The 20,365-nt window shown below is 56.2% G+C and overlaps 1 protein-coding gene across 1 annotated transcript in view; it reads right to left on the bottom strand.

The window, feature by feature from the left end:
* Positions 1-20,365, bottom strand: part of LOC140480722 (galectin-3-binding protein-like) — a 146,584-nt gene that overhangs the window by 8,732 nt on the left and 117,487 nt on the right. Inside the window, exons 3-4 of the mRNA XM_072575994.1 lie at positions 13,814-13,945; positions 4,779-5,046 (exon numbers count right to left, since the gene is read on the bottom strand). Coding sequence (XP_072432095.1) covers positions 4,779-5,046; positions 13,814-13,945 — 400 coding nt within the window. The remainder of the gene's footprint in view (positions 1-4,778; positions 5,047-13,813; positions 13,946-20,365) is intronic.

Raw genomic sequence — 20,365 nt, forward strand, 5'->3', positions numbered from 1 at the left:
CTGAAGAAGGGCTGATGTCTGAAATGCCACCTCTCCAGTCCCTCGGATGCTGCCTGACCTGCTGGGTTTGTGCTGGTGTGGTGGGATTTTTAACTTTGCCCGATCCCAGTCGATGACGGGCTCCCTGTACATCCCAGTGTTCACTGAGTATGAGGAACACACCAGGATCTCCAGACAAACCCAGAGACACGTTCGTGAACAACAATCTGACCCAGGCCTGGGGGGAGGGGGGCAGTCCATCACCACCCCAGGGAGGGGCTCTGTGTGGGGAACACCCTGGGGAGGGGCTCTGTGTGGGGACCACTCCAGGGAGGGGCTCTGTGTGGGGACCACCCTGGGGAGGGGCTCTGTGTGGGGACCACCCTGGGGAGGGGCTCTGTGTGGGGACCACCCCAGGGAGGGGCTCTGTGTGGGGAACACCCCAGGGAGGGGCTCTGTGTGGGGAACACCCCAGGGAGGGGCTCTGTGTGGGGACCACCCCAGGGAGGGGCTCTGTGTGGGGACCACCCCGGGGGAAGGGCTCTGTGTGGGGACCACCCTGGGGGAGGGGCTCTGTGTGGGGACCACCCCGGGGAGGGGCTGTGTGTGGGGACCACCCCAGGGAGGGGCTCTGTGTGGGGACCACCCCAGGGAGGGGCTCTGTGTGGGGACCACCCTGGGGGAGGGGCTCTGTGTGGGGACCACCCCGGGGAGGGGCTGTGTGTGGGACCACCCCGGGGAGGGGCTCTGTGTGGGGACCACCCCAGGGAGGGGCTCTGTGTGGGGACCACCCCGGGGAGGGGCTCTGTGTGGGGACCACTCGGGGGAGGGGCTCTGTGTAGGGAACACCCCGGGGAGGGGCTCTGTGTGGGGACCACCCCGGGGAGGGGCTCTGTGTGGGGACCACTCGGGGGAGGGGCTCTGTGTGGGGACCACTCGGGGGGAGGGGCTCTGTGTAGGGAACACCCCGGGGAGGGGCTCTGTGTGGGGACCACCCCGGGGAGGGGCTCTGTGTGGGGACCACCCAGGGAGGGGCTCTGTGTGGGGACCACCCCGGGGAGGGGCTCTGTGTGGGGACCACCCCAGGGAGGGGCTGTGTGTGGGGACCACCCCGGGGGAGGGGCTCTGTGTAGGGACCACTCCAGGGAGGGGCTCTGTGTAGGGACCACTCGGGGGAGGGGCTCTGTGTGGGGACCACCCCGGGGGAGGGGCTCTGTGTAGGGACCACTCGGGGGAGGGGCTCTGTGTGGGGACCACTCCAGGGAGGGGCTCTGTGTAGGGACCACTCGGGGGAGGGGCTCTGTGTGGGGACCACCCCGGGGGAGGGGCTCTGTGTAGGGACCACTCCAGGGAGGGGCTCTGTGTAGGGACCACTCGGGGGAGGGGCTCTGTGTGGGGACCACTCCAGGGAGGGGCTCTGTGTGGGGACCACTCCAGGGAGGGGCTCTGTGTGGGGACCACCCCGGGGAGGGGCTCTGTGTGGGGACCACCCCGGGGAGGGGCTCTGTGTGGGGACCACCCTGGGGGAGGGGCTCTGTGTGGGGACCACCCCGGGGGAGGGGCTCTGTGTGGGGACCACCCCGGGGAGGGGCTCTGTGTGGGGAACACCCCGGAGAGGGCACCGGGGGGTAATTACCCACAGGAAGGGGAGGGCACCGGGGTTATTACCCACAGGAAGGGGAGGGCACCGGGGGGTAATTACCCACAGGAAGGGGAGGGCACCGGGGGGTAATTACCTACGGGAAGGGGAGGGCACCGGGGGGGGTAATTACCCACAGGAAGTGGAGGGCACCGGTGTAATTACCCACAGGAAGGGGAGGGCACCGGGGGGTAATTACCTACGGGAAGGGGAGGGCACCGGGGGGGTTATTACCCACAGGAAGGGGAGGGCACCGGGGTAATTACCCACAGGAAGGGGAGGGCACCGGGGGGTTATTACCCACAGGAAGGGGAGGGCACCGGGGGGTAATTACCCACAGGAAGGGGAGGGCACCGGTGTAATTACCCACAGGAAGGGGAGGTCACCGGGGGGGGTATTTACCCACAGGAAGGGGAGGGCACCGGGGGGGGTAATTACCCACAGGAAGGCGAGGGCACCGGGGATATTACCCACAGGAAGGGGAGGGCACGGGGGTAATTACCCACAGGAAGGGGAGGGCACCGGGGGGATAATTACCCACAGGAAGGGGAGGGCACCGGGGGGTAATTACCCACAGGAAGGGGAGGGCACCGGGGGGATAATTACCCACAGGAAGGGGAGGGCACCGGGGGGATAATTACCCACAGGAAGGGGAGGGCACCGGGGTAATTACCCACAGGAAGGGGAGGGCACCGGGGGGATAATTACCCACAGGAAGGGGAGGGCACCGGGGTAATTACCCACAGGAAGGGGAGGGCACCGGGGGGATAATTACCCACAGGAAGGGGAGGGCACCGGGGTAATTACCCACAGGAAGGGGAGGGCACGGGGGTAATTACCCACAGGAAGGGGAGGGCACCGGGGGGATAATTACCCACAGGAAGGGGAGGGCCCCGGGGATATTACCCACAGGAAGGGGAGGGCACTGGGGGTAATTATTCACAGGAAGGGGAGGGCACGGGGGTTATTACCCTCAGGAAGGGGAGGGCACCGGGGGGATAATTACCCACAGGAAGGGGAGGGCACCGGGGGGATAATTACCCACAGGAAGGGGAGGGCACCGGGGTAATTACCCACAGGAAGGGGAGGGCACCGGGGGGATAATTACCCACAGGAAGGGGAGGGCACCGGGGTAATTACCCACAGGAAGGGGAGGGCACCGGGGGGATAATTACCCACAGGAAGGGGAGGGCACCGGGGGGTAATTACCCACAGGAAGGGGAGGGCCCCGGGGATATTACCCACAGGAAGGGGAGGGCACTGGGGGTAATTATTCACAGGAAGGGGAGGGCACGGGGGTTATTACCCTCAGGAAGGGGAGAGCACCAGGCAGACTGGACGGAGTAACGCTTGATAAGGTCAGCAGTTTTTTGTTGATTGAGTCCCTCAGTAATTCTGAACAGTGAGGGTGGAGTTGAGGGCAGTTCCAGGAGGTGGGGTGGAAGGGTCACCTCTAGGGCCCCTACTGACTGTGCCCTAAGCCCAGCTCCTCACAGACCGCGGTAGGGAACGGGAGCTGGGGTTGGATTAACCTCCGATCACTCGGGAGGTGGATGGGGTGATAGGGAGGATAGTGTGGAGGCCTGTTGTAGGCTGCACCAGGACATTGACAGGATGGAGAGCTGGGCTGAGAAGTGGCAGATGGACTTCGACCTGGAAAAGTGTGAAGTGATTCACTTTGGAAGGTTTAGTTTGAATACAGATTACAGGGTTAAAGGCAGGATTCTTGGCAGTGTGGAGGAACAGAGGGATCTTTTTGGGGTCCACGTCCATAGATCTGTCAAAACCCAAGTTGATAGGGTCCAGTTCTGGTCGCCTCATTATAGGAAGGATCTGGAAGGTTTAGAGAGGGTGCAGAGGAGATTTCCCAGGATGCTGCCTGGACTGGAGGGTGTGTCTTATGAGGAAACGTCGAGGGAGCTCATTGGAGCGAAGAATGATGAGAGGTGATTTGACAGAGGTGTACAGGATGGTGAGAGGCATAGACAGGGTGGATAGGCAGAGACATTTTCCCAGGGTGGAAATGGCAATCACGAGGGGGGCATAATTTTAATGTGATTGGAGGGGGGTTTGGGGAGATGTCAGAGGGAGGTTCTCTACACAGAGAGTAGGGGGGGAAGGGGAGATGTAGAGTCAGAGACATTAGGGATATTTAAGCGACTCTTGGATGGGCCCATGGATGATAGTACAATGTAGGGGATGGAGGTTAGTCTGATCTTAGAGTAGGATAAAAGGTCAGCACAACATCGAGGGCCGAATGGCCTGGACTGTACTGTACTGTGTTCTATGAAGGAGGTGATAGTTAATGTGTTCTGTCTCAGCTGAGGGATTGTACACAGGAGAGAGACATCTCCACAAAAATAAAGGAGAAAACACTGTGACCTAACGGAAGTGCCCACGGTAGGGGATGAAGGATGAGACGGGAGGGAGGAGGGGGGAATGACAATGGGGCAAGAGGGTCTGGAGTAAATACTTTACCCTGGTCTTCACACTGAAAGACAATAACAGCGTTCCAAAACCCCCTCAATACACAGGAAAGAAAGAAACACAATAACTCTGACTGAAGAAACACTGAACATAGGAGACAGGAACAGGACGAGGCCACTCAGCCCCTTTGAACCTGCTCGACCACACAATGTGATCTCGGCTGATCCCACCCTCCCTGAGGCCTCAGGATCCTGTTCCCTGCAAGAGATTTCCCTCACTCTTCCTTGGAAACACACAATGGTTTTCTGGGGCAGTGAATTCCTCAGCCTCCCCTTCCCAAAATACAGCAGCTCCCTCTTGTCCAGATGAACTTCCTTGCCCCAGTTTGATAACGACTGACCCAACTGAGTGGCTGTTTCACCAGGACACTGAGAGTCACCCTCATTGTACTGGGGCTGGGTTCACCCAGAGACTAGACCAGGGGCAGATCTCCTCCCCCTTAGTGACCCAGCCGGACAGTCACCAAAACCAACCCCGAGTTTAATTCAGGATGTAATTTGGGGTCGAGTTCCAGCAGCAGTTTCAGTTGGATTTGAACCATTCCTGAAACAGTCTCAGTTGGAGAATTCCTCACGGGAAGGGGATTTGATTTGGCTTGCTGTGCACTTTATTTACACTTCATGGAATCAGTCAGTCCACAAGAGGCCCTTTGGCCCATCAAGTCAGTACTAACCTGATGAAATCATGAACAAATTGGAGGCAATCTGGCGAGATGACCATGTGGAAGGTGTTGTTGGAACTCTCACTGAGGAAGTCTCCATCAGCCTGCAGTCGGAATATTAACCGATGGACACAGCTCCTCAGCAGCTCCCGACCACCCTCTGCCGTCCTGACTGAGATATTCAGGTCACATCCTGACCGGCTCCTGTACAATCGCTTCAACGAGTCCGAGAATTCCCCACTCAGGTCAAGGCGGTATCCAGAGAGATTCACAATCCGACCTGGAACACCAGACACAGCCTGGGAACAGGCAACAGCTCATGGGCTCAACACCACAGCTCACCAACACACACTCACACTCACACACACTCACCAACACACACTCACACACACACACACTCACACTCACACACACTCACCAACACACACTCACACACACACGCTCACTTACACACACACACTCACACCAACACACACTCACTAACACACACTCACCAACACACACTCACACACACACACTCACACTCACACACACTCACCAACACACACTCACACACACACGCTCACTTACACACACACACTCACACACACTCACACTCACTAACACACACTCACCAACACACACTCACACACACACACACTCACCAACACACACTCACACACACACACACTCACACTCACACACACTCACCAACACACACTCACACACACACGCTCACTTACACACACACACTCACACACACACACACTCACTAACACACACTCACCAACACACACTCACACACACACACTCACACTCACACACACTCACCAACACACACTCACACACACACGCTCACTTACACACACACACTCACACACACTCACACTCACTAACACACACTCACCAACACACACTCACACACACACACTCACACTCACACACACTCACACTAACACACACTCACACTCACACACACACGCTCACTTACACACACACACTCACACACACTCACACTCACTAACACACACTCACCAACACACACTCACACACACACACACTCACACTCACACACACTCACCAACACACACTCACACACACACGCTCACTTACACACACACACTCACACACACTCACACTCACTAACACACACTCACCAACACACACTCACACACACACACTCACACTCACACACACTCACACTAACACACACTCACACTAACACACACTCACACACACTCACACACACTCACCAACACACACTCACACCAACACACACTCACACTCACACACACTCACCAACACACACTCACACTCACACACTCACACTCACACACACTCACCAACACACACTCACCAACACACACTCACACTCACACTCACTCACCAACACACACTCACACACACACGCTCACTTACACACACACACTCACACTCACACACTAACACACACTCACACTCACACACACTCACACTCACTCACACTCACTAACACACACTCACTAACACACACTCATACTCACTCACACTCACTCACCAACACACACTCACACTCACACGCTCACTTACACACACACACTCACACACACACACTCACTAACACACACTCACCAACACACACTCACACTCACACACACTCACTAACACACACTCACCAACACACACTCACACTCACACACACTCACCAACACACGCTCACTTACACACCCACACTCACACACACACGCTCACTTACACACACACACTCACACTCACACACACTCACTAACACACACTCACCAACACACACTCACACTCACACACACTCACTAACACACACTCACCAACACACACTCACACTCACACACACTCACCAACACACACTCACACACACACGCTCACTTACACACTCACACTCACACTCACACACTAACACACACTCACACACACTCACACTCACTCACACTCACACACACACACTCACTTACACACACACTCACACTCACACACTAACACACACTCACACTCACACACACTCACTCACACTCACTAACACACACTCACTAACACACTCACACTCACTCACGCACACACACATTCTCACACACACACACATTCACACACACTCACACACACACTCACACACATTCACACACACTCACACTCACACACACTCACCAACACACACTCACACACACACGCTCACTTACACACTCACACTCACACTCACACACTAACACACACTCACACACACTCACACTCACTCACACTCACTAACACACACTCACTAACACACACTCATACTCACACTCACTCACACTCACTAACACACACTCACTTACACACACACTCACACTCACACACTAACACACACTCACACTCACACACACTCACTCACACTCACTAACACACACTCACTAACACACTCACACTCACTCACACACACACACATTCTCACACACACACACATTCACACACACTCACACACACACTCACACACATTCACACACACTCACACTCACACACACTCACCAACACACACTCACACACACACGCTCACTTACACACACACACTCACACTCACACACTAACACACACTCACACTCACACACACTCACACTCACTCACACTCACACACACTCACACTCACTCACACTCACTAACACACACTCACTAACACACACTCATACTCACTCACACTCACTCACACTCACTAACACACACTCACTTACACACACACACACTCACACACTAACACACACTCACACTCACACACACTCACTCACACTCACTAACACACACTCACTAACACACTCACACACACTCACACTCACTCACACACACACACACCCTCACACACACACACACTCTCACACACACACCCACACACACAATCACACACACACACTCACACACACTCACACACACTCACACACGCACGCACACGCACGCACACACACTCACACTCACTCACACACACTCACACACACTCACACTCACGCACTCTCACACACATACACTCACACACTCACACACACACACTCACATTCACACACACACTCACACACACTCCCACTCACATGCACACACACACTCACACACACACTCACACTCACACTTACACACACACTCACACACACACTAAGACACACACACTCACACACACACACTCACACTCACACTCACACACACACACACACACTGACACACACATATAATCACACACACACTCACACACACACACTGACACACACATACACTCCCTCACACACACACTCTCACACACTCACACACACACACATACACTCACACTCACACACTCACATTCACACACACACACTCACACTCACATGCACACACACACACTCACACTCACATGCACACACACACATACACTCACACTCACACACACACTCCCACACACACTCACACGCACACACACTCACACTAACAGACACTCACACTCACACACACTCACACTCACTCTCACACACACACTCACACTCACACTAACGCATATACGCACACACTCACACACTCACACTAATGCATACTCACACTCACTCACACACACACTCACACACACACATACCCACTCACATGCACACCCACACTATCACACACACACACTCACACACACACATACCCACTCACATGCACACCCACACTATCACACACACACACTCACACACACACTCACACACTCATACACACACACTCACATTGACTCACACCTCATACACACTCACACTCACTCACACACACACTCACACACACACACCTCACACACACTCACGCACACACTCACACACACACACACTCACACACAAACACACACACACACTCACACACACCCCACACACACTCACACTCACACACACACGCACACATACTCACACACATACACTCACTCACACAAACTCACACACACTCACACTCACACGCACGCACTCACACACATGCACTCGCACACACACACACTCACACAAACACACACTCACACACACACTCACACAAACACACTCACACACACTCACACCCACTCACACACACACCCACACACATACTCACACACACATCCACACACACAATCGGACACATACTCACACACTCACACTCACACACACACTCACACAGACACACACTCACACACACACAGACACAGACACACACACACACACACACACTCGACAGACACAGACACACTCACACACACACTCTCAGACACACACACACTCACACACACACCCACACTCACACACCCACACCTACACACACTCACACAGACACAGACACACACACAATCACACATCCACACAGTCCCACACACACACTCACACACACATTCACACACACACACCCACACCCACACTCACACTCACACACTCACTCACACACACACTCACACACACAAACTGACTCACACACACACTCACACACACACTCACACACCCACACACTCACACACACACAATCACACACCCACACAGACACACACTCACACTCACACAATCACACACCCACACAGACACACACTCACACACACACACACACTCACAAACTCACACATACTCACATACACACACCCACCCACCCACACACACACACATGCACACACACACTCATACACTTGCACACACACACACACTCAGACACACACACTAACACAGTCACACTCACACACACACAATCACACACACTCAAACACACACTCACACACACTCACACACACACACACTCACAGCCACTCACACACACACCCACACATCCACACACTCATTCACAGTCACACACTCAAACACACACACACTCACTCACACTGTCACAGACACACACACACTCTCACATGCATACACACACTCACACAGACACAGACACACAATCACACACACTCACACACACTCACAAACTCACTCTCACAAACTCACATATACTCACATACACACACCCACACACACACCCACACACACACACACTCACTCACAATCAACACTCAAACACACACACACACTAACACGCACTCACTCACACTGTCACAGACACACACACACTCTCACATACACACACACAGACACAGACACACAATCACACACACTCACACACACACACGCACACTCACACACACTCACTCACACACTCACACACACACTCACAAAGACACAGACACACAATCACACACACACACACAGACACACACTCTCACACACACACTCACACACACACACACTCACACCCACTCACACACACACCCACACATCCACACACTCACTCACAGTCACACACTCAAACACACACACACTAACACGCACTCACTCACTGTCACAGACACACACACACTCTCACATACACACACACTCACACAGACACAGACACACAATCACACACACTCAAGCACACACTCACATACTCACAAAATCACACACACTCACACAGACACAGGCACACACACACTCACACACTGACTCACACACACTCACACACCCACACAGACACACCCACTCACACACACACCCACACACACACTCACACACACCCACACAAACATACTCACACACACACCCACACAATCACACACACACACACTCACACACACACCCACACACACACCCACATGCACACACACCCACACACACACACTCACACAGACACATACTCGCGCACACACACACTCACACACACACCCACACTCACACACACTCACACAGACACACACACAATCACACATACACACAGTCCTACACACACACATTCACACACACCCACACTCACACACTCTCACACTCACTCACACACACACACTCTCACACACCCACTCACTCACATGCACACTCACACACACAAACTGACACACACACTCACACACACACTCACACCCCCCCACCCACACACACAGTCACACACTCACACACACACATTCACACACACTCACAAACTAACTCTCACAAACTCACACATACTCACATACACACACACTCACACATGCACACACTCACACACTTGCACACACACACACTCAGACACACACACACACTCACACACACAGTCACACACACTCAAACACACACTCACACACACTCACACACACACACTCACACCCACACATCCACACACTCACTCACAGTCACACACTAAAACACACACACTCACACACCCACACAGACACACCCACTCACACACACACCCACACACACACTCACACACACCCACACAAACATACTCACACACACACACCCACACAATCACACACACACACACTCACACACACACATTCACACTCACAAACTAACTCTCACAAACTCACACATACTCACATACACACACACTCACACATGTACACACTCACACACACACTCACACACTCAGACACACAGTCACACACACTCAAACACACGCACTCACACCCACACATCCACACACTCACTCACAGTCACACACTAAAACACACACACACACTCACTCACACTGTCACAGACACACACACACTTCACAGACACAGACACACAATCACACACACTCACACCCTCACACTCACACACACACACTCTCTCACACACTCACTCACACTCACACACACCCACATGCACACACCCACTCACACATGCTCACACACACTCACACACACACTCTCTCACACACACACACACCCACTCACACATGCTCACACACACTCACACACACACTCTCTCACACACACACACACGCACTCACACATGCACACACACACACACACACTCACACACTTGCACACACACATACAGTCAGACACACACACTCATGCACTCACACACACACTCACACACACAGTCACACTCACACACAATCGCACACACTCACACGCACTCACACACACACTCACACAAAATCACAAACACACACACATCCACACACTCACTCACAGTAACACACTCACACACACTCACACACACTCACACAGACAAAGACACACAATCACACCCACCCACATACACACTCACACTCACACACACATACTCACACATGCTCACACACACTCACTCACACACTCTCTCACACACACTCACACACTCACAAACTCACACACACACACTCACACATGCTCACACTCACACACACACTCACAAACACTCACACAAAATCACAAACACCCACTCACACAAAATCACAAACACCCACTCACACACACACTCACTCATAGTCACACACTCAAACACACACACTCAAACACACACACACACTCACACGCACTCACTCACACAGACACAGACACACACACACTCTCTCTCACACACACACTCTCTCTCTCACACACACACGCGCACACTCACATACACACTCACACACACGCACACTCACACACACACTCACACACACACACTCACACAGACAAAGACACACACTCACACATACACACATACACTCACACATGCTCACGCACGCTCACACACGCACACTCTCACAGACACACTCTCACACACACGCTTACACATTCACACACACTGACTCATACACACACACTCACACTCACACACTCAGACACACACGCATGCTCACACACACACACTCACACAGACCGACACACAATCACACACTCAAACACACACTCACACACACTCACATATTCACAAAATCACACACACTCACACCGACAAAGGCACACACACACTCACACACTCACACACACCCACACACACACTCACACACACTCACACACCCACACAGGCACACACACCCACACACACAGTCACATACATTCACACTCACACACATTCCCACACACAGACTCACGCTCACACACACTCACATACACTCTCATAAACACACTCACTCTCCTCAGACTCACTCCCTCACACACACAGGCACTCCCCACAAACAGACACCTCTCCCCACCCCCACCCACACAGACACCTCTCCACACACCCCCACCCACAAAGACACCTCTCCACACACCCCCACCCACACAGACACCTCTCCACACACCCCCACCCACACAGACACCTCTCCACACACCCCCACCCACAAAGACACCTCTCCACACACCCCCACCCACAAAGACACCTCTCTCCACCCCCCTCCACACAGACACCCCCACACACACCCTCCCACACGCACACCCCCCTCCCACACACACACACCCACACACACACACACCCACACACACACTCCCACACACACAGACACACCCCACACCCATACAGACACCCCCCTCCCACAGACACCCTCCTCCCACAGACACAGACACCCCCCCAACAGAGATACCCCCCCACACAGACACCCCACACACTGATTCACCCCCCACACACACACCCCCCACACTGACACCCCCCCACACATACCCCCAAACACTCTGACACCCCAACACACTGACACCCCCCACAGACCCCCCACACACAAATCCCCCACTCAGACCCCCCTCCCCCACAGACCCCCCACACAGACCCCACACACACACACTGACCCCCCACACTGACCCCCCCACACTGACCACCCCCCCACACTGACCCCCCCACACTGACCCCCCACACTGACCCCCCCACACTGACCCTCCCCACACAGAGCTCCCCTACAGTGACACCCCCCCACACTGACCCCCCCACACTTACCCCCCACACAGACCTCCCCCACACTGACCCCCCCACACTGACCCCAACCCCCCCACTAACCCCACCCACACTGACCCCCCCACACTGACCACCCCCCCACACTGACCCCCCCCTCCCCCCCACACTGACCCCCCCCCCACACTGACACCCCCCCACACTGACCCCCCACACTGACCCCCCCCCACACTGACACCCCCCCACACTGACACCCCCTACACTGACACCCCCCCCACACTGACCCCCCACACTGACCCCCCCTCCCCCCCCACACTGACCCCCCCTCCCCCCACACTGACCCCCCCCCACACTGACACCCCCCCACACTGACCCCCCACACTGACCCCCCACACTGACCCCCCCCACACTGACCCCCCCTACACTGACACCCCCCCACACTGACCCCCCACACTGACCCCCCCCCACACTGACACCCCCTACACTGACACCCCCCCACACTGACCCCCCCCCCCCACACTGACCCCCCCCACACTGACCCCCCCCCTCACTGACGTGGGTCACAGCGAACGCCTGCATCCTCTGAGTGTTGACAGTTGTGAATGTTCCAGCCTTCACTCTGACACTGTGTGAGAGACGATTCAAATCCCGAACAGTGAACATCGTCCAACAGGATGGAGCCAGACCCTGGGGGAGGAAGCAGCCCTCACTTACACACATCAACACCGCAGAACAACACCCACTCCCGATGATCAGACTCCTCATCCCAGGGACACTGCCCCGATCCCACTCTCGGGAATGAGTGTGGAAGCAGAGAGGGAGAGGTCCCTGGAAGGCCCCCCTTTGGTGTCTCTCTGAGCCTGTGTTATGGAGGGGTTCCCTTGGTCTATCTCACCCCCCCCCACCTCACATTCAGCACTGAGTCCACCAGGGTGTAGTCTGCCAGGCTCCCCTTCCTCTCACTCACTGGCATCACCTGTACCCAGACCTTTGTTAGAATCCCAACATGGGGCTGGACGAGCCCAGGGCAGACCACACCATTCCCAGTAGGGTCACTCTGGAACAGGGGGTCATCTCTGGACACAGAGGAGACAGGGACACAGATGGACAGGGTGAGGCAGGAACACGATAACATCTTGGCACCAGGATCAGCAGGAGAGACACCAGACACTACAAACCATCCCCCTCCACAGTCAGGGTCTGGGGTCAGTGTCTGGGGTCAGTGTCTGGGTCAGTGTCTGGGGTCAGTGTTTGGGGTCAGTGTCCGGGTTCAGTGTCTGGGGTCAGTGTCTGGGGTCAGTGTATGGGGTCTGTGTCTGGGGTCAGTGTCTGGGGTCAGTGTCTGGGTCAGTGTCTGGGGTCAGTGTCTGGGGTCAGTGTCTGGGTTCAGTGTCCGGGGTCAGTGTCCGGGGTCAGTGTCTTGCGTCAGTGTCCGGGTCAGTGTCTGGGATCAGTGTCTGGGGTCAGTGTCCGGGTCAGTGTCTGGGGTCAGTGTCTGGGGTCAGTTTCTGGGGTCAGTGTCTGGGGTCAGTGTCTGGGTCAGTGTCTGGGGTCAGTGTCTGGGGTCAGTGTCTGGGGTCAGTTTCTGGGGTCAGTGTCTGGGGTCAGTGTCTGGGGTCAGTGTCTGGGTCAGTGTCTGGGGTCAGTGTCTGGGGTCAGTTTCTGGGGTCAGTGTCTGGGACAGTCTCTGGGTCAGTGTCTGGGGTCAGTGTCTGGGGTCAGTGTCTGGGGTCAGTGTCGGGGTCAGTGTCTGGGTCAGTGTCTGGGGTCAGTGTCTGGGGTCAGTGTCAGGGTCAGTGTCCAGGTGTCTGGGGTCAGTGTCTGGGGTCAGTGTCCGGAGTCAATGTCTGGGTTCAGTGTCTGGGGTCAGTGTCGGGGTCAGTGTCTGGGTGTCTGGGGTCAGTGTCTTGGGTCAGTGTCTGGGGTCAGTGTCTGGGGTCAGTGTCTTGGGTCGGTGTCTGGGGTCGGTGTCTGGGGTCAGTGTCTGGTGTCAGTGTCTGGGGTCAGTGTCTGGGGTCAGTGTCTGGGTCAGTGTCTGGGGTCAGTGTCCGGGTGTCTGGGTTCAGTGTCTGGGGTCAGTGTCCGGGGTCAATGTCTGGGTTCAGTACCTGGGGTCAGTGTCGGGGTCAGTGTCCGGGTGTTTGGGGTCAGTGTCTGGGGTCAGTGTCTGGGGTCAGTGTCTGGGGTCAGTGTCTTGGGTCGGTGTCTGGGGTCGGTGTCTGGAGTCAGTGTCTGGGGTCAGTGTATGGGGTCTGTGTCTGGGGTCAGTGTCTGGGGTCAGTGTCTGGGTCAGTGTCTGGGGTCAGTGTCTGGGTCAGTGTCTGGGGTCAGTGTCTGGGTTCAGTGTCTGGGGTCAGTGTCTGGGGTCAGTGTATGGGGTCTGTGTCTGGGGTCTGTGTCTGGGGTCAGTGTCTGGGTCAGTGTCTGGGGTCAGTGTCTGGGTTCGGTGTCTGGGGTCAGTGTCTGGGGTCAGTGTCCGGGGTCAGTGTCTGGAGTCAGTGTCTGGGGTCAGTGTCTGGGGTCAGTGTCCGGGGTCAGTGTCTTGGGTCAGTGTCCGGGTCAGTGTCTGGGGTCAGTGTCTGGAGTCAGTGTCTGGGGTCAGTGTCTGGGGTCAGTGTCCGGGGTCAGTGTCTGGGGTCAGTGTCGGGGTCAGTGTCCGGTGTCTGGGGTCAGTGTCCGGGGTCAGTGTCTTGGGTCAGTGTCCGGGTCAGTGTCTGGGGTCAGTGTCTGGGGTCAGTTTCTGGGGTCAGTGTCTGGGGTCAGTGTCTGGGGTCTGTGTCTGGGGTCAGTGTCTGGGGTCAGTGTCTGGGGTCAGTTTCTGGGGTCAGTGTCTGGGGTCAGTGTCTGGGGTCTGTGTCTGGGGTCAGTGTCTGGGTCAGTGTCTGGGGTCAGTGTCTGGGGTCAGTTTCTGCGGTCAGTGTCTGGGTCAGTGTCTGGGGTCAGTGTCTGGGGTCAGTGTCGGGGTCAGTGTCCAGGTGTCTGGGGTCAGTGTCTGGGGTCAGTGTCCGGAGTCAATGTCTGGGTTCAGTGTCTGGGGTCAGTGTCGGGGTCAGTGTCTGGGTGTCTGGGGTCAGTGTCTTGGGTCGGTGTCTGGGTCAGTGTCTGGGGTCAGTGTCTGGGGTCAGTGTCGGGGTCAGTGTCCAGGTGTCTGGGGTCAGTGTCTGGGGTCAGTGTCCGGAGTCAATGTCTGGGTTCAGTGTCTGGGGTCAGTGTCGGGGTCAGTGTCTGGGTGTCTGGGGTCAGTGTCTTGGGTCAGTGTCTGGGGTCAGTGTCGGGGTCAGTGTCTTGGGTCGGTGTCTGGGTCAGTGTCTGGGGTCAGTGTCTGGGGTCAGTGTCGGGGTCAGTGTCCAGGTGTCTGGGGTCAGTGTCTGGGGTCAGTGTCCGGAGTCAATGTCTGGGTTCAGTGTCTGGGGTCAGTGTCTGGGGTCAGTGTCTGGGGTCAGTGTCTGGGGTCAGTGTCTTGGGTCGGTGTCTGGGGTCGGTGTCTGGGGTCAGTGTCTGGTGTCAGTGTCTGGGGTCAGTGTCTGGGGTCAGTGTCTGGGTCAGTGTCTGGGGTCAGTGTCCGGGTGTCTGGGTTCAGTGTCTGGGTTCAGTGTCCGGCATCAATGTCTGGGTTCAGTGCATGGGGTCAGTGTCGGGGTCAGTGTCCGGGTGTCTGGGGTCAGTGTCTGGGGTCAGTGTCTGGGGTCAGTGTCTGGGGTCAGTGTCTGGGGTCAGTGTCTTGGGTCGGTGTCTGGGGTCGGTGTCTGGGGTCAGTGTCTGGGGTCAGTGTATGGGGTCTGTGTCTGGGGTCAGTGTCTGGGGTCAGTGTCTGGGTCAGTGTCTGGGGTCAGTGTCTGGGGTCAGTGCCTGGGTCAGTGTCTGGGGTCAGTGTCCGGGGTCAGTGTATGGGGTCTGTGTCTGGGGTCAGTGTCTGGGGTCAGTGTCTGGGTCAGTGTCTGGGGTCAGTGTCTGGGTTCAGTGTCTGGGGTCAGTGTCTGGGGTCAGTGTCCGGGGTCAGTGTCTGGAGTCAGTGTCTGGGGTCAGTGTCTGGGGTCAGTGTCCGGGGTCAGTGTCTTGGGTCAGTGTCCGGGTCAGTGTCTGGGGTCAGTGTCTGGAGTCAGTGTCTGGGGTCAGTGTCTGGGGTCAGTGTCCGGGGTCAGTGTCTGGGGTCAGTGTCGGGGTCAGTGTCCAGTGTCTGGGGTCAGTGTCTGGGGTCAGTGTCTGGGGTCAGTGTCTGGGGTCAGTGTCTGGGGTCAGTGTCTGGGATCAGTATCTGAGGTCAGTGTCTGGGGTCAGTGTCTGGGGTCAGTGTCTGGGTCAGTGTCCAGGTGTCTGGGGTCAGTGTCTGGGGTCAGTGTCGGGGTCAGTGTTCAGGTGTCTGAGGTCAGTGTCGGGATCAGTGTCCGGGGTCAGTGTCCGGGGTCAATGTCTGGGTACAGTGTCTGGGTGCAGTGTCTGGGGTCAGTGTCTGGGGTCAGTGTCTGGGGTCAATGTCTGGGTTCAGTGTCTGGGGTCAGTGTCCGGGGTCAATGTCTGGGTTCAGTGTCTGGGTTCAGTGTCGGGGTCAGTGTCTGGGGTCAGTGTCTGGGTCAATGTCTGGGTCAGTGTCTGGGTTCAGTTTCTGGGGTCAGTGTCTGGGGTCAATGTCTGGGTTCAGTGTCTGGGGTCAGTGTCTGGGTCAATGTCTGGGTCAGTGTCTGGGGTCAGTGTCTGGGTTCAGTTTCTGGGGTCAGTGTCTGGGACAGTCTCTGGGTCAGTGTCTGGGGTCAGTGTCTTGGAAAGTGCTTGGGGTCGGTTTCCGGGTCAGTGTCTGAGGTCAGTGTCGGGGTCAATGTCTGGGATCAGGGTCTGGGGTCAGTGTCGGCGTCAGTGTCCGGGTGTCTGGGGTCAGTGTCTTGGGTTAGTGTCCGGGGTCAGTGTCTTGGGTCGGTGCCTGGGGTCAGTGTTTGGGGTCAGTGTCTGGGGTCAGTGTCTGGGGTCAGTGTCTTGGGTCAGTGTCCTGGTGTCTGGGGTCAGTGACTTGGGTCAGTGTCTGGGGTCAGTGTCTGGGGTCAATGTCTGGTGTCAATGTCTGGGGTCAGTGTCCAGGTCAGTGTCTGGGGTCAGTGTCTGGGGTCAGTGTCTGGGTCAGTGTCTGGGTCAGTGTCCGGGTCAGTGACTGGTGTCAGTGTCTGGGATCAGTGACTGGGGTCAGTGTCTGGGTCAGTGTTCAGGTGTCAGTGTCCGGGTGTCTGGGGTCAGTGTCGGGGTCAGTGTCCGGGTGTCTGGGGTCAGTGTCTGGGGTCAGTGTCCGGGGTCAATGTCTGGGTACAGTGTCTGGGTTCAGTGTCGGGGTCAGTGTCTGGGGTCAATGTCTGGGTTCAGTGTTTGGGGTCAGTATCCAGGTCAGTGTATGGGTCAGTGTCTGGGGTCAGTGTTTGGGGTCAGTGTTCCAGGTCAGTGTCTGGGGTCAGTGTCTGGGTTCAGTGTCGGGGTCAGTGTCTGGGTCAGTGTCTGGGTCAGTGTCTGGGTCAGTGTCTGGGGTCAGTTTCTCGGTCAGTGTCTGGGGTCACTGTCTGGGGTCAGTGTCTTGGTTCGGTGTCTGGGGTCAGTCTCTGGGGTCAGTCTCTGGGACAGTGTCCGGGGTCAGTGTCCAGGTCAGTGTCTGGGGTCAGTGTCTGGGGTCAGTGTCTGGGGTCAGTGTCCGGGTTAGTGTCTGGGGTCAGTGTCTGAGGTCAGTGCCCGAGTCAGTGTCTGGGGTCAGTGTCCGGGGTCAGTGTCCGGGGTCAGTGTCTGGGGTCAGTGTCTGGGATCAGTATCTGAGGTCAGTGTCTGGGGTCAGTGTCTGGGGGCAGTGTCTGGGGGCAGTGTCTGGGGTCAGTGTCAGGGTCAGTGTCTGGGTCAGTGTCCGGGTCAGTGTCTGGGGTCAGTGTCTGGGATCAGTATCTGAGGTCAGTGTCTGGGGTCAGTGTCTGGGTCAGTGTCTGGGGACAGTGTCTGGGGTCAGTGTCGGGGTCAGTGTCCAGGTGTCTGGGGTCAGTGTCTGGGGTCAGTGTCCGGAGTCAATGTCTGGGTTCAGTGTCAGGGGTCAGTGTCGGGGTCAGTGTCTGGGTGTCTGGGGTCAGTGTCTTGGGTCGGTGTCTGGGGTCAGTATCTGGGGTCAGTGTCTGGGGTCAGTGTCTGGGGTCAGTGTCTTGGGTCGGTGTCTTGGGGTCGGTGTCTGGGGTCAGTGTCTGGGGTCAGTGTCTGGGGTCAGTGCCTGAGTCAGTGTCTGGGGTCAGTGTCTGGGGTCAGAGTCTGTGGTTAGTGCCTGAGTCAGTGTCTGGAGTCAGTGTCTGGGGTCAGTGTCTGGGTCAGTGTCTGCGGTCAGTGTCTGGGGTCAGTGTCTGGGTCAGTGTCTGCGGTCAGTGTCTGGGATCAGTATCTGAGGTCAGTGTCTGGGGTCAGTGTCTGGGGTCAGTGTCTGGGTCAGTGTCCAGGTGTCTGGGGTCAGTGTCTGGGGTCAGTGTCTGGGTCAGTGTCTGCGGTCAGTGTCTGGGATCAGTATCTGAGGTCAGTGTCTGGGGTCAGTGTCTGGGGTCAGTGTCTGGGTCAGTGTCCAGGTGTCTGGGGTCAGTGTCTGGGGTCAGTGTCTGGGTCAGTGTCTGCGGTCAGTGTCTGGGATCAGTATCTGACGTCAGTGTCTGGAGTCAGTGTCTGGGGTCAGTGTCGGGGTCAGTGTTCAGGTGTCTGAGGTCAGTGTCGGGATCAGTGTCGGGATCAGTGTCTGGGGTCAATGTCTGGGTACAGTGTCTGGGTGCAGTGTCTGGGGTCAGTGTCTGGGGTCAATGTCTGGGTTCAGTGTCTGGGGTCAGTGTCCGGGGTCAATGTCTGGGTTCAGTGTCTGGGTTCAGTGTCTGGGTCAGTGTCTGGGTCAGTGTCTGGGGTCAGTGTCGGGGTCAGTGTCCGGGTGTCTGGGGTCAGTGTCTTGGGTTAGTGTCCGGGGTCAGTGTCTTGGGTCGGTGTCTGGGGTCAGTATCTGGGGTCAATGTCTGGGGTCAGTGTCTGGGGTCAGTGTCTTGGGTCGGTGTCTTGGGGTCGGTGTCTGGGGTCAGTGTCTGGGGTCAGTGTCTGGGGTCAGTATCTGGGGTCAGTGCCTGAGTCAGT

This window comes from Chiloscyllium punctatum, chromosome 1 (genome assembly GCF_047496795.1).
Source record: "Chiloscyllium punctatum isolate Juve2018m chromosome 1, sChiPun1.3, whole genome shotgun sequence".
NCBI classification, from domain to species: Eukaryota; Metazoa; Chordata; class Chondrichthyes; order Orectolobiformes; family Hemiscylliidae; genus Chiloscyllium; species Chiloscyllium punctatum.